Source organism: Bos taurus, chromosome 7 (genome assembly GCF_002263795.3).
Source record: "Bos taurus isolate L1 Dominette 01449 registration number 42190680 breed Hereford chromosome 7, ARS-UCD2.0, whole genome shotgun sequence".
NCBI classification, from domain to species: domain Eukaryota; kingdom Metazoa; phylum Chordata; class Mammalia; order Artiodactyla; family Bovidae; genus Bos; species Bos taurus.
Window position 1 is genome coordinate 14,574,100 of NC_037334.1, and position 22,768 is coordinate 14,596,867.

General features: G+C 52.7%; 2 protein-coding genes across 7 annotated transcripts in view; one reads left to right on the top strand and one right to left on the bottom strand.

The window, feature by feature from the left end:
* The window catches only part of COL5A3 (collagen type V alpha 3 chain), a 44,702-nt gene extending 31,465 nt beyond the window's left edge, over positions 1–13,237 (bottom strand). The window contains exons 1-14 of one of the 6 annotated variants that reach the window (NM_001205624.3): positions 12,994–13,193; positions 8,995–9,153; positions 8,722–8,911; positions 8,490–8,646; positions 6,854–6,958; positions 6,375–6,527; positions 3,609–3,722; positions 3,358–3,504; positions 1,783–1,830; positions 1,669–1,710; positions 1,287–1,349; positions 704–778; positions 519–602; positions 91–147 (exon numbers count right to left, since the gene is read on the bottom strand). In NM_001205624.3, the coding sequence (NP_001192553.3) occupies positions 91–147; positions 519–602; positions 704–778; positions 1,287–1,349; positions 1,669–1,710; positions 1,783–1,830; positions 3,358–3,504; positions 3,609–3,722; positions 6,375–6,527; positions 6,854–6,958; positions 8,490–8,646; positions 8,722–8,911; positions 8,995–9,153; positions 12,994–13,081 (1,482 nt within the window). In that variant the 5' untranslated portion in view covers positions 13,082–13,193. Of the gene's footprint in view, positions 1–90; positions 148–518; positions 603–703; positions 779–1,286; positions 1,350–1,668; positions 1,711–1,782; positions 1,831–3,357; positions 3,505–3,608; positions 3,723–6,374; positions 6,528–6,853; positions 6,959–8,489; positions 8,647–8,721; positions 8,912–8,994; positions 9,157–12,993 lie in introns of those variants that run through there. The other 5 variants (XM_005208735.4, XM_015472002.3, XM_010806811.4 and 2 more) reach the window with 5 other exon arrangements.
* A 2,271-nt stretch (positions 13,238–15,508) lies between these two features.
* RDH8 (retinol dehydrogenase 8) lies at positions 15,509–21,978 on the top strand. Its single transcript, NM_174167.2, is given in 6 exon segments — positions 15,509–15,650; positions 18,204–18,365; positions 19,012–19,191; positions 20,180–20,273; positions 20,642–20,825; positions 20,936–21,978. Coding segments are annotated over 6 exon segments (939 nt in total). The 5' UTR covers positions 15,509–15,547; the 3' UTR covers positions 21,152–21,978.
* Positions 21,979–22,768: the final 790 nt, after the last annotated feature.

The window sequence follows — 22,768 nt, forward strand, 5'->3', positions numbered from 1 at the left end:
AAGAAAAACAGGGTGATGCACTTAGAGGGAGTTTGAGTTAGAGTCATCTCCACGGATGTGTTCCCTCTTCCACGCAGCCTCCTTACTCACCACGGGACCTGGGCGTCCGGTGAGCCCCACCGGGCCAGGAGGGCCTTTCATAGACAGCTGAAGAGACAGAGGGGAACAAAGCCTCAAGTCTTCCACACCCCCACAAAATCATCGTCAAGAGTTAAATATCCACCTGTCTCCTGACTATTCAGTGTCTCCCATCTTTGTCATTCTCTCAATGTCCTCCCAGTACCTCCCGACGCGCATGCTCAGTTATATGCTACCTCATAGACAGTAGCCTGCCAGGCTCCTCTGTCCATGGAATTCTCCAGGCAAGAATACCCGAGTGGGTTGCAATTCCCCTCTCCAGGGGATCTTCCCGACCCAGGGATCAAACCTACATCTCCTGAATTGCAGGCAGATTCTTTACCGCTGAGCCATTGGGGAAGCCCCACCCTCCAACAGTCCCCGGATTATCCTCCCCTCACCTGAGCTTGTTGCAGGACTGCCTGAGCCTGGGCCTGCTGGAAGGATACTGGGGGTCCTTTGTGAGAGCCTCTTGCAAACTGGAACTAGAGGGCAACTAGTAGTGAGGGTAACTTCTACAAGAGGTCCCCACTTCCTGGGTCAGGACTCCACTCCCCAAGGCCAGGCCAGCCTATCTTCCTCTTACCGGCATCATGATCACAGTGCCTGGGAGACCCCGGATCCCATCCATGCCAGGGATGCCTGGGAGGCCAGCAGGGCCCTGAGAGAGGAAGAGAGACACAGAGGGACGGAGATAGAGAGATGGAGCAAAAGATAGGGGAAGGAGGGGGGCAGAGAGAAACAGAGCGGGAGAGAGGGAGAGAGACAGGTGAAGGCAGAGAGATGGAAAGAGGCAGGCAGGGAGAGAGAAGATACAGAAGACGAGACAAACACAGAGAAATTGAGGGAGGGAGGGAGAAAGTGATGAAAAGTGAAAGAGACAGAAACAGAAAGGAGACAGATGAAAGAGAGATGAGGAGACAGACATGGAGAGAAAGAGACAAAAAACACTCAAGGATAGAGACAGAAGGAAAAAAGCAGGGGATAGCCCCACCCCCAAGATGGAAGAGGAGCCAGATGGCAATTCACGAATGGGGAGAAAGATGAGCAGGAGGGGTCAGTGCCAGCCCCAAGGTGATGTCCCCAGCCCCAGCCATGCTCCCAGCTTCAGCTCCACAGCTTGAAATCTCCCTCTCCCCAAAGGTTACATGCCAGACAGACTCTCCTACCGGTAGACCACGGTCTCCAGGGAATCCTGGGGGGCCAGGAGGGCCTGAGGGGCCAACCACCCCCTGTTGCAGACAGAGGTACAGAGGTCATGAGAAGTGCAAAGTCTGAGCCAAGGGGACTGGTGGCCCACCACTGACCTCGGCCCCGTGTTGACCTTCCTACCCCATCCCTGAGCCACTCCTGGCCCCTCAATGCTACGCTGATCCATATAAACCTCCAACTTTACATCTCAATCCCGTTTTTTATTCATCTTTTGAGCCTCAAGTATCTAACAGTCATTGAATGATCTGGCAACATTACACTCCAACTCCGCACCCGGGGAGATCAAACACCCCAACTGGAAGTAAAAGGCAAGAAGAGGGGAATGCGGTCATGACTCACTTGGGGTCCCGGGGCTCCTGGGGGTCCTTCAAACTGCTGTCCCTGGGGGAGAAAGGAGTGTGACCCCCATTCTTGCCCACACCCCTGCAACTCTGCCAGCCCCAGACCCCTTACCTGTTCGACCACAGCTGGTTCTCCTTTTTCTCCTTTCTCCCCAGCACCCTGGAGCAGGGGGTGGAAAGAAAACAGATGTGAGCCTGGAACTCAGACACAGAACTCTCAGCTAACTGACTTCATACTAAACACACACACACACACACACATGCATACACAGAGTCCATTCTCTGAGCTGCCTCTGTTGTTCTTTCTTCAACCAATATGTTTCCAGCAGCTCAGCTTCCAGTTTTGAGCTGGCTGTGCTGCAGCAAGGTGAAGACCATGAATTCTGGGGCATGCTGTGAGATCTTAATCCTGGAACTGCCTCTCACTTATTCAACTTATTCAACTCCTACAGACTTATTTAACTCCTGCAGACTCACGTGCAAAGTTCATGGGTCAAAGCCTGCTCTATATATCCCATGGGAGGATGAAGAAGTTAAAACAATGCTTAGCACATCACAAGCACTCAGGGTAAGATGGTAGGATTATTCACCTTCTTCCTTGTCCAACATCAAGGCTAGAACCTAGATGCCTTCCCTATCTGCGGTATTTTTCTAGACAAGCTCCTCCAATCCCTAGACTAAAGATAGAATCTCTCTGCTAATGAGTTCTAAGTCTTTATCTCCAGTCTAGACCACCCCTTGAGCTCCAGAATTTTCTAACCAATCACTTGCACTGACAACCGAACAAGGGTTGCCAATTTGTCACTGTTGTTCAGTCGCTCAGTCAAGTCTGGGACCACATGGACTGAAGCCCCCACCAGGCTCCTCTGTCCATGGGATTTTCCAGGCAAGAATATGGGAGAGGGTTGTCATTTCCTTCTCCAGGGGATCTTCCCAACCCAGTGATCGAATCAGCGTCTCCTGCACTGGCAGGCGGGTTCTTTACCACTGAGCCACCAGACAAGCCCAGTTGCCAATTTAGCACATCCGAAATAAGATCATTGACCCTTTCCACCTGCTCCTCCTTCAGGCTTCCCCGTCTTACTCAGTGGTGCCACCATGCATCTCCCCAGTCATCTTAGCATCTTTCTTCACCTTCAGCAGCAAGAGCAAAATGGGGCACGGTTCAAGTCAGTCCACTTGTCTCTGTCCGCCCCCTCCGCCCTCCCCCCACCACCACCACTCTCATCCAGGTTACCACTTTCTATTTTGCATGCATGTGTGTATTAATCACTCAGACGTGTCCTACTCTTTGCGACCCCGTGGACTGTAGCGGGCCAGGCTCTTCTGTCCGCAGGATTCTCCTTTTGCATAGACCGCTGGTTTCCCTGCTGCCCTTCTGGCTCCCCCTACAGTCCACAGGCTGTTCAGCACCAGAGAGAGCTTTGAAAACTCCCAAGTCATGTTCCCTCTCCAGAGGGCTTCTCATCATGCCTAGACTAAAAGCCAAATGAATCACCCTACCCACAGAGCCATTCATTAGCACAATGCCTGTCACATTAGCACAGTATCTGTAGATAAATATTTGTCAACTGTACTGGGGTGGTGGGAAGGCATTCTAGGCAAGAGCAAAGAAAGCAAAAAAAAAAGAATGTGGCCATGTGTGGCTCCAGGAAGGAGTCCCTGCACCTAAGCCACCCAAACTCACAGGAAAGATCTGGAACTCAGTATTCCATGACTGTTCTGCTGCCCGGAAGTGGGGGCCCATGGTGGGATCACCTTCTTCTTCATCTTCTCTGTCTAACTCAGTCTCCAGGGTCTCCAGTTCAGTTCCATTGTCAGGGTCCAGGCCCTCCTGAGGACATTGGAACAGACCAAAGTTTGCCCCGAGCTCTTCATTGTCTGCCGCCACCACCACCCCAGGACCTTCCCTTCCAGCCCCGTCCACTTCCCACCAACCTCTAGGATGGTGACATTGCTACCAAAGGTCACAGTTGTGGTGATGACCAAAGGCGTGGGTGTCGGAGACAGAGTTGGTTCTGGTGTCTCTGTCTTGGGGATGTCAGTGGAGGTCTGGAGGAAGGACAGAGAGAGTACCAGGTCAATCAAGGCGGAAGGGAGGGAACTTCCCTGGTGGTCCAGTGGCTAAGATTCTGCGCTCACAATGCAGGGGGCCCAGATTCAATCCCTGGTCAGAGAACTAGATCCCACACGCTGCAACTAAGAAAGATCCCACGTGCCACAGCTAAGACAGTGAAAGTGTTAGTCACTCAATTGTGTCCAACTCTCTGCGACCCCATGGACTGTAGCCTGTCAGGCTCCCCTGTCCATGGGATTCTCCAGGCAAGAATACTGGAGTGGTTTGACATTTCCTTCTCCAGGGGGAACGTCCCAACCCAGGGATCAAACCTGGGTCTCCCACATTCTGGGCATATTCTTTACCATCTGAGCCACCAGGGAAGCCTAAGACAAGGCACAGCTATATAAATAAATAAATAATTTTTAAGGTGAAAAGGGAAGATACTTAAAAAAAAAAAAGGCAAAAGGAAGGTGAAGGAAGAGACAGACCCTGTCTCCCAGAGCACTCAGTCCAGGGAGGGGGACAGAGGAGGATTCTCAAAAAACATCAGAGGTATATAGGGCACCCTCAGGCCTGTGGAGGCGAAGGAGTGCTGGCTGGATGAGGACAGCCAGCAGGGGGAGCCCTCTTGTATGGAGGATGGTCGGGGCTGGCCAGGGCTGGGAGGCACAGCAGGACTGGATCCAAAGCCCAGTGGTCAAGGTCAATGTCCAGCACTCAGGGCCAGACTCCCGGAAGCCTAGCTCATGTGTCCGCTCCCAAGGCAGAGCTCAGCGGTCAGCCAGCCAGGCTGCAGTCAGAGGGGGAGTTCGAGCTCCTGCTGGCCCAGACAGCTGCAAAGGAACTGGGTCAGGGTGCAAAGCGGGTGGTGGGGGCCCAGGTGAAGGGTTGGCGCTGAGAAAGGGGCTGAGGAAGGGTAGAATAGTCCTGGCATCTCTGTTCTAGGCTGAAGCGCTAACCTCTTTCTCCATGATGCTGAGAACAGATGTAATGCAACCAGTGACCCTCCAAACAAGGATCCCAACAAAGGGCACCTACCAGGGACACCTAAACAGTGGTCCTGCCAACTGATGACCACCATCAATGGCCCCCAATTATTCCTACAGTCATGAACCATTGCATGCATGCATGCTAAGTCACTTCAGTCGTATCCGACTCTTTCTGACCCCATGGACTATAGCCTTCCAGGCTCCCCTGTCCATGGGATCCTCCAAGCAAGAATACTGGAACGGGTTGCCATTTCTTCCTCCAGGGGATCTTCCCAACCCAGGGATCAAATCTGCATCTCCTGCATTTGTAGGTGGGTTCTTTACCACTAGCTCCACCTGGGAAGCCCAATTTAGTGACCCTCCAATTAATAACCTGTGATCAGTGACCCCCATTAAGAATCCTAACCAATGACTAACCAAAACACCTCCTAATAATCTGTATCCTTGATCTTCCACCAGGTATTCCTATAACCAGTCACCCATCACTGGCCCCCCAATTAACGACTTCCATCAATGACCCCAACAAGTTACTCTTTCAGTCAGTGACCTCCCCAACCAATGACCCCCACAAGAAGTACTAACCAGTGACCCCCTAACCAATGAATCCTCTTAACCAGTGATCTTCCAACAACGAATACCCACAAATGAACTCAACTAGTGCTCTCCAACCAATGACCCCCCCGGACAGTAATTTCATTAACCAATGACCCATCAATGACTTCCCAACTAATTACCCATCAGGGACTCCCAAATTAACTATGTCATCCATGATCCCCCCAAAATCACTCCCCAACGAGTGATTCCAACTGGTGACCCCACTAGTGCTTTCTCATCAATAGTCCCCCACTGGCGACTTCCCCAATTAGTGATCTTCAACAATGACACTCCCCCACCATGAGCCTTAAGCTAGTGACACCAATAACACCAACAATGGCCTCCATCAATGGCTTCCAAGAATGACCTCCAATTAGAAACCCCCAAACATCAACCTTAATAAATATCTCCTTACAGTAACCCATGTCAACCAGTAATCTCTATCGGGGAGTCCAAATAGTGTGCCCCTAATTGCTGTTGTTGCTGTTCACTCACCAAGTCACATCCAACTCTTTGAAACCCCATGGATGTTATTAGACCAGGCAACTCCATCCTCCATTATCTCCTGGAGTTTGTTCAAATTCACATCCATTGAGTCAGTGATGCTATCTAACCATCTCATCCTCTGCCATCCCCTTCTCCTATTGCCTTCAGTCTTTCCCACCATTAGGGTCTTTTCCAATGAGTCCCCTCAGTGAGTGACCCTTCACTGAATAACCCCAACCAGTCAACGCCAAACAATGACGCACCAACAAACCCATCATTGAACCCAGCTAGTGGCTCTTCTTAAACAGTAGCCCTCACAAGAACCCCACTAATAATAATGTACTCATCTGGTGTGTCCCCTCCCTCCAGCACCCCCACCCTTAGAACTGGAGGTTGGGAGGAAGATATGAGAGACCTCCTAAGACAGGATAAGCCCCCCCCTCAACAGTGATTGGTCAGCCGAGATAAGTCAAAGGTCAGGGACTGGAGACCAGAGGGGGAGACCCTGGATGAGGCACAAGGGATCAGTGGGGATCAGAGTCCAGAAGCAGGGCGGGCAAAGGGCAGACCCCTTACCTGGTTGTCCAGGGAGCCAGGAGGAGGACTCACAGCCACAGTTTCCTTGTTCTTCTTCTTCCTGCCCTTCCCTTTACGACCTCGCCCTTTTTTCTTCCCTTTTCCTTTCCCCTTCCGCCTAGGGGGAGGGGTTTCTGGCTCCCCCTGAGGGACCTGGGGAGAGGATTCCAATCAGATCCAGAGGCCCTGAGTGGAGACTCCATCACTCAGATCACGGGAGGTCATGCTGGCACATGGTCCATTGGTCCTGTGTTTTAAAGCCAGGGCTCACTCAGCCCTGGGAATTGGGGTCAAGGTCAATACATGATCTGGGGCCAAGGGTCAGTTATGCGACTGGAGGTCAAAGTCATTCATGCCTAGGAATGGTTTGAGGGCGGGGGTCACTCAGCCCCATGGACAGGGCTCAGAATTCACTTATTCCTGAGACCTGGAGCCAGGGATGTCTGAGCCAGTGACCTCAGGACAAGCCCCATACTCACCGTGGTGACTGTTGGATCCAGGTCATCACAGCCAGGAAGGTACCGCTCACATGCCTGGAAGGCAGCCTGGGGATCTGGGCTTATCACCAGCTCCTGAACATCTCCCTGGGGAGAGAGTGGGGGTTGGCGAAGGGGTCCACAGCCTGACCCCAATCCCCATTCCAAGCAGCAGGGTCTCGTATTTTTCCACTCAAATCACCACTACTAAGTATAAGGAAGGGATAGCCCCACCACAGCCCCAGAAATCCCTCTGCACCCCAAAACTGAGAGCAGGAAGATTCTATCAGGGTAATGCCAAACCACAAGCCATACCCCAAAACGTCTGTCCCATCAGAGGCACATTTGTTCCTTTTCTCTTAGGCACATGGTGACACCTACTGTGAGTCAGGTGCCCTTCAAGGTACCAGGGACGAGAAGGGAAACAAAAGCTTTCCTAGTAGTCTAGTGGTTAAAAATCTGCCAATGCAGACATGGGTTCAATCCCTAGTCCAGGAAGATGCCACGTGCTACAGTGAAACTAAATCCATGCATCACAACTACTAAAGCCCACGTGCCCTGGAGCCCGTGTTCCCCAACAAGAAAAGCCACCACAGGGGAAAGCCCATGACTGCAACTGGAGAGTAGCCACAGCAGCAACGAAGACCCAGCACAGCCATAACAATAGACATTTTTTTCTTTTAGAAAAAGAAACCGGATGATGAGTTTCCTGGATTTTTATGACACACAAGACAATTTTATGACACATTGAAAACACGTCTGTCACAGAGCCTCATGACACCTTGCCTTGCTGGCAACACACACCATCACAACAGCCAGTGTGGTCACGCATCACAGTCTTATCCTCCCACCTTAAGCTAAGTACGTGTGTGCATGCTAAGTCGCTTCAGTAGTGTCCATCTCTTTGTGACCCCTTGGGCTATAGTCCGATAAGTTCTTCTGTCCATGGGATTCTCCAAGCAAAGATACTGGAGTGGGTTGCCATTTCCTCCTCCAGGGGATCTTCTCGACCCAGGGGTCAAACCCACGTTTCTTTTGTCTCCTGCATTGCCGGGCAGGTTCTTTACTACGAGTGCCACCTGTGAAGCCTAAGCCTAGCATGCACCATCACAAATGATTGAATCGTGGTTTTACAGTCTCACAGACAGACACCAAAGATGCACTACAACACATGGGCTCCCTTCTCTCAGCTTCCTGGTGCTGAATTGAAGCTGGATAGTTCTCTTCTTCCATTTCTTCTCCAGATTCAGGCTGCAGACAAACCTTCCTTCAGCCCTCTGCCTCAGTTTCCCCATCACTGAAGTGAAGTGAAGTGAAAGTCACTCAGTCATGTCTGACTCTTTGCAATCCCATGCACTATACAGTCCATGGACTTCCCCAGGCCAGAATACTAGAGTGGGCAGCCTTTTCCCTTCTCCAGTGGATCTTCCTAACCCAGGGATCAAACCCAGGTCTCCCACATTGCAGGCGGATTCTTTACCAGCTGAGTCACAAGGAAAGCCCAAGAATAGTGGAGTGGGTAGCCTATCCCCTCTCCAGTGGATCTTCCTGACCCAGGAATCGAACCGGGGTCTCCTGCATTGTAGGCGGATTCTTTACCAACTGAGCTTTCAGGGAAGCCCAATCCCTGAAAGGCTACCTCAAAAGTCTCCTCGCCAAGGTCCTGGGTCCCCAGCACAGTGAGTCCCGCTGTACTGATGAATCGAGGTCCCTGAGCCAACATGGGGAGCTGAGGTTCACAATCAGCCACCAGGGTCACCATCCCACCGTCCACACTGACTGCCACACGGTGCCACCTGCAAGCACACAGTCTCAGTGGAGGGGTGCTCCTCACTCACCCTCCTGGGATCCCCCACCCTCCCCATATTCACCTGCCATCCGTGAGGTTGACCTGCTGGGGGAGGGGGCTGAAGGAGTCACCTAGGAGGTCCAGAGCTGGCCCCAAGGCCAAGCCGAGCTGCCGGACGCCGCCCTCATCATAGATGGACAGAAGGACAGAACGGTTGGCCGGCTGGCCCCGCAGGGTGATCAGGATGGAGAAGTTCTCAGGAAAGTGCCCATCTGGGAGGACAGAGGGAAGGGGGCAGTTCATGCTGTGACCCCAGCTCCCAGGATGACCCACAGCCCCTCTGGCCCCGACTCACCTTGGAAGAGCTCCTGCGTGGGGACACCAAGTGTGCCAGTCTTGCCCACCCGGAATGCTCGGTCGCCCTCCGGGACCCTCTGGGGGCAGAGGCCGGGTCCCTCAGGGATCCCAGCCTGGCCCCCCCGCATGCCCAGTGCCTTCAGCACATCCACAGGATCTACTAGAGAAAGAAGGCGGGGTGCAGGGCAGTTAGAACAAGCCCAGGACTCTGTGTGAGCAGCTCCAGTTTGGAGGACTCAGCATCCCCAACTGTGTTTATGGGTCGGGGGAAGGAGCAGGCCTGGGACCCGTGCTCCCCTCACCCCTCCACAGCTGTTCCGGCCTCATCAGCTTGTTGACTCCTGTTTTTTTTCCCTTGGTTTTTGGTGAGAAGAAAAAAAAGCTGACCTAGTTCTGGGATGAATCAAAGCTTCCTGGCCTGAGCCCCAGAGCCAGGCGGTCCCCCTCTCCACACTCCCCCGCACCAGCTCCCTGGGGCTGCTTCCCAGGCCTGAAGCCCCCTTGCCAGGGGAAACCCGCTTAGAGAGGAGGGGCTCCTTCTGTATGTCCTTCCCACCTCTTCCCTTGGCTCCACTCCCTCGGACATCCTCCCTCTGACCACGCTCGTCCATGACTTCCTCTGACAACCTTCACCCATGACTTCCTCCCTCTGACCACCACCTCTCCTGGCTTCTTCCTCTGACCACCATCGCCCAGGACTTCCTCTCTTTGACCACTGCCATTTTGGATCTCTTCCCTCTGACCACACTTTATCTGATCCCCACTGATTTCTGGCCATGCCCTCTGACCTTCCTCTGCCTGACCCTGACCGTCTCCTTCTGACTACCCCCGACCTCTTTCCTCTGCCTATCCCAGTCTCTTTCAACCCGTGACCTCCCCATTTCATCACCCTCTCCGACCTTCTCCTCTGACCACCTCTCCCTGATAACCTCCTGACTTCCTCCCTCTGACCCTCTCCCTCTCATCCCAGCAAAGGAAGAGACTGGTCCAGTCAGATCTTAACCCAGGCTGTCCTACCAGCCCCACCCGGTGCAGCCTGGCCAGTGCTAAGTAGAACCACATGGCTGGGCAAGGGTGGGCGGGGTCCTCCCCTGGGCCCAAAGCCCCTGCCTGATCCCCCTCCCCTCAGCAGACTGTCCCACTGACCCCCTGACCCAGCCTCTTGGCAGGAGCCAGATTCTGCCGAATCTGCCATGACCTCACCCCGGGGGCGGCTCGGCTGAGCTCACCATTGGGGAGCCAGGGTGAGGGGCCAGACTTGGGGGAGATCGGGGCTCAGATGTGGGCTTCCCATCTCCGCTCCTCCTGGGTCAGATCCCGCATTCACCAGACTACAGAGCCCTGTTCCAGCCTCAGCTCTCTCTTGCCCCAAACTTCTGCTATTTTTCCTTCTCTCCCCCTCCCCGCCTTCTCCCCATCCCACTTTCTGTGTCCAACTCTGAATCAGTCCCTCTCCCTCTCTCTTTTGCTAACTCACGCTCGCTCTCACTCTCTAGCTCTCTCTGTCTCTGCCTCTTGGTACTTCCCTGGTTCTCACATCTGTTTTTCTCTGCATGCCTCTCTCTATCTCTATGTGTGGATTACTCTCCCATCTCTCTCTCTCTCTCTTTCTCTCTCTCTTTCTATCCATACCCACTCCCCCGACCCCCCCCCCGCCCCCGCCCCCGCCCAACTCTGCTGCTTCCACCAGCCTCATCTTTAATTGCCTGAATTGCCTGTTCTGTGGCTGGGCTGTCATTAAGAGGTATTTGGGTTACAGCCCCCTGGGGCTAAGATCTGGACTCCCAGGCTCTCCTGACCACAAGGGTCACTCCTGGGTGGAATAATCAGCCCAGCTGCCCTCTCTGCAGGCTGGAGCCCCGGGGAGGGCTGAGATCCATGATTCCACCCAGCATGGCTCTCCCAGGCTCTCCTTTCACCCAAACTCAGAAGGATCTCCCCTCGACCGACTGCTCAATCACATTTTAAAAGCCTTCCCCATCATCTAACCCAAATGTCTCCTACTTCAATCTGTGTTCCTTCTGTCATGGCCTTTCAGAAACTAACTGCCTTTCTTTTCATAGCTGGCTTGGTGACAAGGAAATACACAAGAGGCATTGAGTTCTGCCTGCAGGACCAGAAGGTGGGGGTCTGTCGAGCACCCAGCTTGCCGTTCTCCCCACAGACTCTCCCCGGTGCTGGTTAGGACCCCAGGGAGATGCTGGGTGGGGTCTAGGATCTGGAGAAAGGCAGGCAGGGATCAGGCTGGGACATGGCTGGGACCCCTCAGATGTGTAGGGGAGCTTATATATGAATGTGCAAATGTGTATACGTGCCATAGTGTATGTGGGTGAGACTGCAGGCATGTGTATGACTGACTCTATATGGTCCAGGGACTAGCTGAGCATGTTCTTTGTGGTGTCTCTATGTCTGTGAGTATTTGGCCTATGATGGAGTGTTTAGGTGCAGTTCTTGGACTTGTTCTGGGGTCCCAGCAGTGAGTCGGAGGTTCTGCAGGTGATTCAGGGAAATCTGTGATTGTTATAGCTCAAACTCGAGCTATAACAGATGCAGGCGTGGGGTTAACTGTGAGCCTGAGGCCAAGTCAGCGAGTGGGTGACTGGTTGAGAATATTTACTGCTTTGTGTGGATGCCAGTGGAAGAACGTGCGAGAGTTTGAAAGTGTAGGCGGGTGACAAAAGCCGAGGCCGTGTGGCGGACGGCTGATGGGGTTGCCTGGGCGTGGGCATCAGGTGTTTAACATTCTTGGCGTCCCAGGGGCCTTATATTCGGAATGCGTGCGTGAGATCGCACGACTGTGTGGATGTGTGAGCGTGGGAATGGGGCATAGGCTAATTTGGGATCATCTGCGTGAACAGGGACCTCTCTGAACTGCTGAGAAAGTGAGAAAGTTGGAGGGGCCAGGGTGCTCGGGTGGGGGTGGGCTGCGTCTGAGTTCACCTTAGTGGAGGATTACCGGGAGGGCCTGACTTGGGGTATCTTAGACCAGGGAAGCCCCCTCAGTCACACTTGAAGAACCACGACCTTCCCAAAGCCCGGGGCGCCCCCGACCCAGAACCCTGAGGGGCGGGGCGTGGCGTCCTGCCAGAACCGCACAGCTGGGCGTGCGTCAGCGCTGACTCATCCGTCCGGCGGCCCCCGGGACCCCCTGGGGGGGCCCTGAGAAATTCCTCGGGAAAAACACCCGAGGCTTGCTCAGCTTGGGGGAGCAACTTCCACTCCCCCCACCACCCGGCCCGCACTCCGCCCCTCCCTTCCCTGAGCCCCGCCCCGTCTCGCCCCTCCCCAGGGCCCTCCCGAGGCCCTGTCCATGGTGCTGATCCCGGCTCTGGGGAGCGCGGGGTGGGGGAGGGGGGCAGGGATGTGGGGGAAAGGAGGTGGGAGTGCGCTAACTGGGCACAAAGGAGGAAGAGGAAGAATAAGGTGAAGCCATTTGGGGAGCCGCCAAGGGAGCTCTGAATCCCAGGTCAACCCTCTCCCCTACAAGTCCCCACCTACCATCCCCCTTAGAATGATCCTCATGGGCAGTTATTTACCTATGTATCCCCCAAGTCACAACCACAGCCCTCATAGCGTCACCCAGAGACACACAATCAGAGACACACGCATAACACGCGCGGTTATTCTTAAAAATCAGCCCCACACACAGACACACACTCGCAATACAACTCAATCACAGATTCTCCCAGGGATTATCCCATCGCCCATATCCATACAATCGTCAACTCCCACTCCGAGCACACACATAATTTCACTCTAAATGCCCCCAAGCTCATGGCTGCGCACGCACACATACCTATAAATTGCATGCATTCCCATGCACACACCACGAAACAGGGTCACATGTTTCCATGCCTCCCCAAACTGTCACACCCGCAAACCGCCCAAACACTAGCGCCCCACGCAACGTGCACACCCGCATTCCCCACTCCGCGGCGTCTCTGGGAGCCTCGCTGGACCCTGCACTCCAGGTCCTATTCCCCCTTTCCCAGCTCACCGGCCTGCGTCCGGGGCAGAAGCTGCAAAGAGGCCAGGAGCAGGCAGAGGCCGGCCCGCGGCTGGCCCGGGCCCCGGCGACTCCCCATCCCGGCGGGGCCCACACTCAAGGCGGGGGACCAGCCCGGGCGCCTGCGGGGCGCGGCGTCTCCTCGGGCTCGGTGCAGTCCCTCCGCGGCCGACTCCACTCGGGATCCGCAGGAGACTGCCCGAGACCCCGCCCTGGCCTCTCCCTGCGCTCCAGCGCCCGGCCAGGCGGAGCTCAAGGGAGGGGGGGCAGCTGACAGCTGGTGTGGGGAATTGGGAAAGTTTGTGCTGAGCGCTGATTGGACGGCTAAGGGTGGAGCCCTGGGCCGGGAGCTGGGCCCTTTTTGCCCCACCCCACAGTAGCGGAGAGTGAAAGAGCCGGCTTAAAACTAAATATTATTAAAAAAAAAAAAAAACTAAGATCATGGCACTTGGCCCCATGACTGCAGCCATGAAATCAGAAGACGACTGCTTCTTGGCAGGAAAACAATGACAAACCTAGACAGTGTGGTGGAAAATACAGACATTACTCTGCCGGCAAAGGTCCGTATAGTCAAGGCTGTGGTCTTCCCAGTGGTCAGGTACAGTTGTGACAGTGGAGGGTAAAGGCAGAATGCCAAAGAATTGATACCTTCGAAATGTGGTGCTTTAGAAGACTTCTGAAACTCCCTTGGACAAGGAGATCAAACCCATCAAATCTTAGGGAAATCAACCTGAATACTGGTTGGAAGGACTGCTGCTGAAACTGAAGCTCCAGTATCTGATGTGAACAGCCGACTCATTGGAAAAGTCCCTGATACTGGGGAAGATTGAGGGCAGAAGAGTGCATCAGAGGATGAGATATCTGAATAGCATCACCGATGCAATGGACATGAACTTGGGCAAACTTCAGGAGATGGTGAGGGACAGGGAGGCCTGGTATACTTCAGTCCATGGGGTTGCAAAGAGTCAGACACAACTGGCCGACTAAACAATAACAGTAGTGGAGGAGGGTCATTCCCACCCAGCCTTAAATTCCAGGGTCCCAGACTTATTCTCCAAACAGGCTCTGTCGAAGAGCTTAGTTGCTTTCAAACCTGCAGCCTCCATCTAGGGCCTGGAATTAGAGGCTAGAGCTTTATACCAGATCCTTTGTCTCAGTCAGGCCCCTAAATGGGGTCCCAGCCTGATGCTAAATCCTCACCCACCTGTCTGACCCCACAATAAGGTACCAGCCTCACCCCGTCTCCCCTGTGTGTGCTCAGTCATGCCTGACTCTTTGGAGACCTCATGGGCTATGGCTTGCCAGGCTCCTCTGTCCATGGAATTCTCCATGCAAGAATACTGGAGTGGGTTGCCTTTTCCTTCTCCAGGGGATCTTCCTGACCCAGGGTCAAACCTGGGTCTCCTGCATCACAGGCAGATTCTTTGTTGTCTGAGCCACCAGAGAAACCCAAACTCTTAATCTTCAAATAAAGCCCCCCACCTCCATCCTCCTCGCTCTTCTCCCAGACTCAGATCCCAGCAGGACGTCCCAGGCAAAACTTCGAATCCTTACGCATTTCCCTATTAAATCAGGGAGTCTGGTCCTACCCTCAAGCAGGGCACTGCTGCAGGGAGGGGTGGACCCCTGTCATTCCTGGGGTGAAGCAGAACGCTCCCTTCACCCCACTGGGAACCCTCCCCACCCCAGTGTGAGGGGGACCCAGGGGGTCAGGTCAGGCGGAGCTGTCTGTGCAATTGAACAAGCGCAGACAGGCAGGATCTGAGAGCTTCCGCAGGGAGGAACCCAAGGGGCGTGTCCCGGGCCCAGAACTGCCCCGCCCCCCATGGGGAAGAGGGAGAAGCCTCCCTCCCGGCCTCTGACTCTTACACAAAGAGACTTTGTGTCCCTGGGGAGGAGGGGGTGGGGACCCATCTGGCGTGAGGGGGAGGGGGGGCCCTGAGTGGGAGGAGGAGAGGGAATCTCCTCAAGTCATTTCTCTTCCCTCTTCAGGGACACCCGGAGACCAAGACTTCCCTAGCTGAAGACCCATGAAGTTCCTGCCCTGCCCTGTTTTGTTGGGAAGTTCTTCCTATAGTCTAACCTTATCTTCTGCCATTTCTATGCCCTTTCTCTCTTTGAAAGGACACTTCTGGGACCACACTCTCTCCACCAGAGATTCTTTGCCCAGGGTAGAAACAGCAAGAGAACACCCCTGCTCATTCCCCATGCACCCCAACTCCGCCCCCCCCCCAGCCCTGAATAACTTATCATCATAACAAAAGCCCCCAGTTATGAGTGTATTGGGGAGGAAAGGAAATATTTGACAGATAAAAAGAAAGGACTATACTGAAGTTAAGGGATTCTTCCCCCCACCCCCACCCCCACCATCCTCCCGCCCCGTGGCTGCCTGTGCAAGGTCAGTTCATAATCGAGGGATCCCAGGGTCCCTTCACGCTGCTGGGGATCAGGTGGAGGGTGCTTAGGAGAGAGCAGATGATCGGATGACAGGTGGTGGGAGTCAGCTGCTGGCCAGTGGAGGTCACGCGTCCAGGGAGGAATCAACATGGCTGATGCACCCCGGACTGTACTCATCTCAGGATGCTCCTCTGGGATCGGCTTGGAGCTGGCAGTGCAGCTGGCTCATGACCCCAGGCAGCGCTACCAGGGTAAGGGGCCTGGAGGTGGGGAGGACAGGCCAGGAAAGACAGGAGTGGGCATGGTTTCCCAGGACCCCTCAGCTCTCCCCGAACTATTTCCGATAGTCCATGCCTTCAGCTGCCTTGGTGAACTTGGAGAGAACCCAGAACACCGAGAGGCCCCCTTCCCACCTCTGCTTGTGAATCATCCCCCATCCAAAGAAAGCTTCTGATGCACCTGTTGGGTCTCAGGTTTTAGGTGTGGAAATACAGCTGCAAAAAAAAAAAAAAAGACAAAAATCTGGGGGAGGAGAGGGAAGACAAATATTAAACAGATAATTTAATTGTATTATGTGGCTAGTGCTGATGAGTGGTCAGAAGCAAAATAAAGGAAGCGGGGTAGGCGTGTGTGATATTTTTAGAAGGGCTGGCTGGGGAGGACAGCCCTTTTCTGAGGTTTCACTTACGCATTCCCCTCCCCCATGCCTCCCCAGATTACTATTCAGTGATAAGCCTCTTAAGTGACCCTGACCTTGAGGGTTTGGGGAGGGGAGGGCGCTGTACATCTAAAGACTTGGCCTCCTGCCGCTCTAGGGTCAATGGCCCCAATCTGCACCCCACCCAGAACCTCTGACCCAGAGCACACTAGAGTCGAAGCATCCAAAGGGCCATTACTTAATAGGAGGATGCAAGGGTGAGGACATTGCCCCACTTGGCAAGGCTGCTTCTCCCAGGGCTCTGCTCTCTGTCTTAGAGAGATGCACAACTTTGGCAAAACCCATGGTCAGAGGAGCCTGGCGGGCTACAGTCCATGGGGTCGCAGAGAGTCAGATTTGACTTAGCAACTAAACAACAAGGATAAATTAGGCAAGAAACTTCATTTTGTTGAGACTTGGTGAGTTAATGGGGATAATAACATTATCTATGTGTTCTGATTACTACTGTTAAAAACAGAGCACCCAAAAATGTATGGCATACAACAGCTGTGATCATCTATCTTGAGAGATTTACAAAGGTTATGAATTTGGAAGAGCTCAGCTGGGCAGTTCAGGCTCAAGGTCAAAGGCTACAACAAAGGAGACTGGAACATGTCAGGGTTGGGCAGACATCTCTCTCCCTTCCAGTCATCTCGGGGCTGCTTCATGGGGTCTTTCTGTCTGGGTTGGCTTGGGCTTCCTCCCAGCATGGTGGCCTCAGGACAGGGCTACTATAGGGTGGCTAAAGGCTTCAAGAGTAAGTGTTCCAGCAAGCAAGGCAGAAACTGCAACATCTTTTCCATCCTAATCTCCGAAGCCACACAGTGTTACCTTTACCACAGTCTATTGATTCCCAGCCAGTCACAGGATTCAAGAATCAGATTTCATGTCCTGCTGGGTGAGAAGCTACATTGTAGAAGAGCATGAGCAATAAAAGATATTGTGGCCATCTTTGGAAAATAAGTCAATGACCTAATCATAGGATTCCTGTGAGGATTAGAGTTAGCACTTATTAAAAAATGTTTAGCATAGTATATGGCACATAGTAGGTATTCAATAAATTGCAATCTATGCTGATGATGTAAATGTGGCTATTCATACTTACATGTGCATATTTGCACATATGTTGACTTTATTTTTTTATTGGAGGATAAGGTGGTGCTAGTTATAAAGAACCCACCTGCCAATGCAGGAGACGTGAGATACACGGGTTCAATCCCTGGGTCAGAAAGATCCCCTGGAGAAGGAAATGGTAACCCACTCCAGTATTCTTGCCTGGAGAATCCCATGGACAGAGGAGCCTGGCAGGCTATGGTCCATGGCGTCACAAAGAGTTGGACATGAAGTGACTTAGCACAGCACAGTGGCTTTACAATGTTGTGTTGGTTTCTGCCATACAATGCGAATCAGCCACAATTCTATTATATCCCCTCCTTCCCACTCCCATTCCTCTAGGTCATCACAGAATGGAGGCTGGGCTCCCTGTGTTAAACAGCAGCTTCCCACTATCTATTTTACACGTGGTAGTGTATATATGTCAATGCTACGTTCTCAATTCATCCTACCCTCTCCTTCCCCCACTGTGTCCATTCTCTACATCTGTGTCTCCATTCCTTCCCTGCAAATAAGCTTACCAGTACTATTTTTCTAGATTCCGTATATATGCGTAATATACAACATTTGTTTTTGTCTTTCTGACTTACTTCACTCCATATAACAGGCATATGTTGACTTTAGATGTGCAGGCATTTCCTTTCTCAAGCCAACCTGTTCTATGTTTATTTTAATGTCTTACCTACTGGTTCTGAATTCCTTGAGGGCATGCACTTTATCTTATTTCATAGGATAGCCTCTGCACCTCGAATAGGGCATAGGGTAAAGTGAACGTAAATAAATGTTTGTTAGATGAATGGATGGATGGATGGAGGTACATATAAATGTCTGTACATAAGTATGCATTTGTGATTGTATGGTGAATGTAGATGTGTAAACCTATGAGTCTCCATTCCTCTGTGACATTCCTCATGCAGTATCACAGGAACATGGAAGTTCACTCATAGGGTAAAGGAACCCCAGTGCCTGCTCCAACTCTGCTCTCTGTTCCCAGTGGTGGCCACCATGAGGGACCTGGGAAAGAAGGGGACACTGGAGACAGCCGCTGGGGAGGCTCTGGGTCAGACCCTCACCGTGGCCCAGCTGGACGTGTGCAGTGATGAGTCAGTGGCCCAGTGTCTCAACTGCATCCAGGGAGGGGAAGTGGACGTGCTGGGTGAGTCTGAGCATCCCCTGGGGTCACTTGCCTCCTCCTTGGCCTAAGCAGAGATCCTCAATCACAGCAAGCCCTCTCCAGTGTCTGGGAACCAGCCCTATTGTTTGACCAGCAACCTCTGACACTGTATGGAAGGGGTAGACCAGTTGGCTAAGAGCCCAGGATGCCATTCAGTTTATTAAAGAAACGAAAAATAAATTGAGATCTGGGAATAGGGTGGATTTTTTTTAATGGAACTTCTCACGTATGAAGAAAACCATACGTGGTTGGGGAAATTAATTTGATGAGTCATTGAGGGAAAGGAGCATGATGAAGAAGCAACTCACGGTCCCTAAATGGTCCTCTAAGAAGGGGTGGATGTGGCTGTTTTGATGCAATTTGGGGTCAGAGCTGAATTGCTCATGCATTGAAGGAGAGGCTGTTCCCAGCAGTCCTCTTCCCCACCCAGGGTTAAGAGTCCCCTATAACAAATGCTAAACTGTATCTAAAGATTTTCAAGGCTCCACATTTGTCTGCCCTAGACACCCTGGATTAACCCCAGACCTGGAGTGGGGGGAGGGGGGAACAATTTAGTGAGTGTCCTTGGGAAAGTGACCCTAGAAGGGTTGGGGGACTTCAAAGTAACCCTCACTCCTACCCCCCTTAGTGAATAATGCTGGAGTGGGCCTGGTGGGGCCCTTGGAAGGGCTCAGCCTAGCTGCCATGCAGAACGTCTTTGATACCAACTTTTTTGGGGCTGTCCGGCTGGTCAAAGCTGTGCTTCCCAGCATGAAGAGGAGGCGACAGGGCCACATCGTGGTGGTCAGCAGTGTCATGGGGCTGCAGGGTGAGTCCTGAGGATCCAATGCTGGGAATCCTCCCAGTGTCTGACCCTCCCCCAGCTGGAAGGATGGCAACTAGGTTTTAACTCATATTCCCTACATAGGCCTGCATTGAGAAGAATACTGAACTTCAGGAGGAAGAAGTTCTGGGATAGATTAATTATGTCTACCATAGTACAGGAGTAGACAGGGCTGGTATACATGCTGCCAATGGCCATCCACATCCATTATCAACCCCACTTCTGGAGACCTCCAAAAATCTCTTCCAACCATCCCACAAAATTGAAAGGAACCATCAGCACTCCTCCAGAGACTCCTTCTTGCCAGATCCCATCAGACCCCAGAGATGTCTAGATCTGGGACTCTGAGGTTCTGCAGGAAAGAGAGTGGTGATTGACTAGAGATGTCTGCTATAGGCCTACTATGGAGGCCACCTACTTGCCATCCTTGTGCCTGCTCTTTCCTCCTTGAACCCCTCTCAACTTCCTTCCTCTCCCTGGAAATTTCCTTGGAGCTGCCTCTCTCTCCAGCAGCCCCCTAAGGAATCCACCCTACTTGTAACCCTGACATGGAAAATCTGCATTTACCCAGCTCTCTGGTCCCTCTTCCAGCTACACTCCCTGACTTTGGGGGGACACATTCACTGTTCAATAAAGGGGCCAATAAAGACCCTGGTGAGTGGGGTTGTCCTTGTGGATCCCAGGAATCCCATGACCAAGCGGCCCAAGCGTTTAGAGGATGGAGGGAAATAGGAGAGTTCCTTGGACTAAGGATGGATGGAACACTGCAAGGAAGAGCTGGGACCTGGCACCCCAACTTCATCCTGACCCCACATGGTCCCATAACACACTACCATACACCCACCACATTGGCCCCAGATATCCTCTGATCTCTAAATCCTCTTTGCTCTGTCTCCCAAGACCCCATCCCTCTGGACCCACCAAGCCCACCACCCAGACCCCCAAAGGGCCTGCCTTCCTGCCATCTTCTCAGGTGTCGTGTTCAACGAAGTCTACGCGGCCTCCAAGTTTGCCATGGAGGGGTTCTTCGAAAGTCTGGCTGTCCAGCTGCTACAGTTCAACATCTTGTGAGGCGGGCATTTGGACAGTGATGGGGGGATGGAGGCAGTGGCAGGACAGACAAGGAGAGAGGAGTAGCAGAGGAGACGGGTGGGAGCAAGGAGGCATGAAATAACAATGGGAGACATGGGGAAGTGAGGAGAAAAGAGGGACAGTATCGGAGACTTTCCTGGCGGTCCAGTGGTTAAGACTTCACTTCCAATGCAAGAGGCATGGGCTCAATCCTTGGTCAGGGAACTAAGATCCTACATATCATGCAGCCACAAAAAAAAAAAAAAAAAAAAAAAACAGAGACAGAGAGAGAGACAGTATTAGACAAAATGGGGTATCTGGCATTTGGGGGGCACCAGACTCTCTCCCCTCCCCCTTTTCTCAGCATCTCCCTGGTGGAGCCAGGCCCGGTTGTCACAGAATTTGAGGGCAAGCTCCTAGAGCAGGTTTCCACAGCCGAGTTCCCAGGCACCGACCCTGACACCCTGAGCTACTTTCGAGATCTGTACCTCCCAGCCTCCAGGGAGCTCTTTCACAACGTGGGACAGAGCCCACAGGATGTAGCCAAGGTGAGGTGGGGCCTGGAGCCCCAAGACATGGCTCAGGTATGTGAGGGGGCCCCTCCCTACAGAAACCCTGCCCCTCCTTGGGTCCCAGAGCTCGGGACTCCACCCCACAGGTCATCGTCAAGGTCATCGGCTCGGCCAGACCACCCTTGCGCCGACGGACCAACACCCGCTACACTCCACTGATCGCACTCAAGGCCATGGACCCCTCCGGCAGCCTGTATGTGCGAACCTCCCACTGCCTGCTCTTCCGCTGGCCACGCCTCCTCAACCTTGGCCTTCGGTGCCTGGCCTGCAGCTGCTTCCGCACCCCAGTGTGGCCCCGATGAACAGAGCCTCACCCAACCCTCCTCACCCCTGAACAACCAAGCCTCTTTAGTTCACACCCCTCTCTGGATGTACGACCCTTCACTCATTCATTCATTCAACAAACTCTGCCTGACACATTTTTGTGTCTGGGCATTGCTGGAACCCCAGAGAGCACTCAGCCTCCAGGTACAGACCCCTCTGTGGTCAAGGCTAGGAGCAGAGAGAGTGGACCCTAGGATCCTGGCATCCTGGGCTGAGGAGCCCAGATCAGAGAGCTGGAGTTGTGTCCGGGAACGCAAGGAATTCTTCCTGGAGGAGGGGGCGTTGTCCCTGGACCTTGAAGGATGAGACAGGCTGTCTCAGTCAACCTCTGGACTTCATTATCTTCAGTCTAGGAATTTAGGAATGATCCAAACATTCCCATCCCTCCTCCCCTCCTACACACACACTCAAAGCTGGTTTGACTAAGGGGTTTCCAGACATTCTGGTCACATACTCCATCAGAAGGGCTTCCCAGGTGGTGCTAGTGGTAAAGAACCTGCCTGCCAATGTAGGAGATGTAAAAGATGAGGGTTCGATTCCTAGGTTGGGAAAATCGCCTGGAGGAGGACATGGCAACCCACTCCAATATTCTTGCCTGGAGAATTCCCATGGACAGAGGAGCCCGGCGAGCTACAGTCCATAGGGTCACAAAGAATTGGACATGAAGGAAGCAACTTAGCACACATGCAATCCATCAGTAAAATGTGTTTGCATACATACCAGCAATGTATGTATATTTTTTCATAAAATATATATTTGCAGCTAATAGTAATCACTGTAGTAATAAAGCTCAATTTCTCATGTATAAATAAAAACATTAAAAAGAAATAGGGCCTTTCTCACACCTATTAGCATGACTACATTTTTTTAATGCCCAGAAAATAGCAAGTGTTTGCGATGATGTAAAGAAATTGGAACCCTGTGCACTGTTGGTGGGCATCCCAGATGGATCAGCAGGTAAAGAATCCACCTGCAATGCAGAGACACAGGAGACTCAGGTTCAATCCCAGGGTCGGGAAGACCCCCTGGAGAAGGAAACGGCAACCCACTCCAGTATTCTTGCTTGGAAAATCCCATAGACTGAGGAGCCTGGCAAGCTACAGTACATGGGGTCGCAAAGAGTCGGACCTGACCGAGCACTTGGCACGTTAGGCATGAGGCAGGCACTGTTGGTAAGAATGTAAAATGGTGCAGCCCCTACGGAAAGTGGTAAGGCAGTTCCTCAAACAGTGAAATAAAATTACCATACGACTCAGCAGTTCCGTTCCTGGGTATTACCCAAAAGAACTGAAAAGATATTGTACGCCCATGTTCAGCACAGCGTTGTCCACAATAGGCAGAAGGAGGAACCAACCCAAATGTCCATCAACAGATGACTGGATAAACAAACTGTGATCCATCTGTACAATGGAGTATTTATTCAGCCTTAAAAAGGAAGGAAATTCTGACACGTGCTAAAACATGGATGAAACGTGAGGACACTCTGCTGAGTGAAAGAAGCCAGACACGAAAGGATAAATACTGTATGATTCCACTTATATGAGGTCCCAGAGGAGTCAGGTTCAAAGAGACAAAGTAGAACGGTGGGTGCCAGG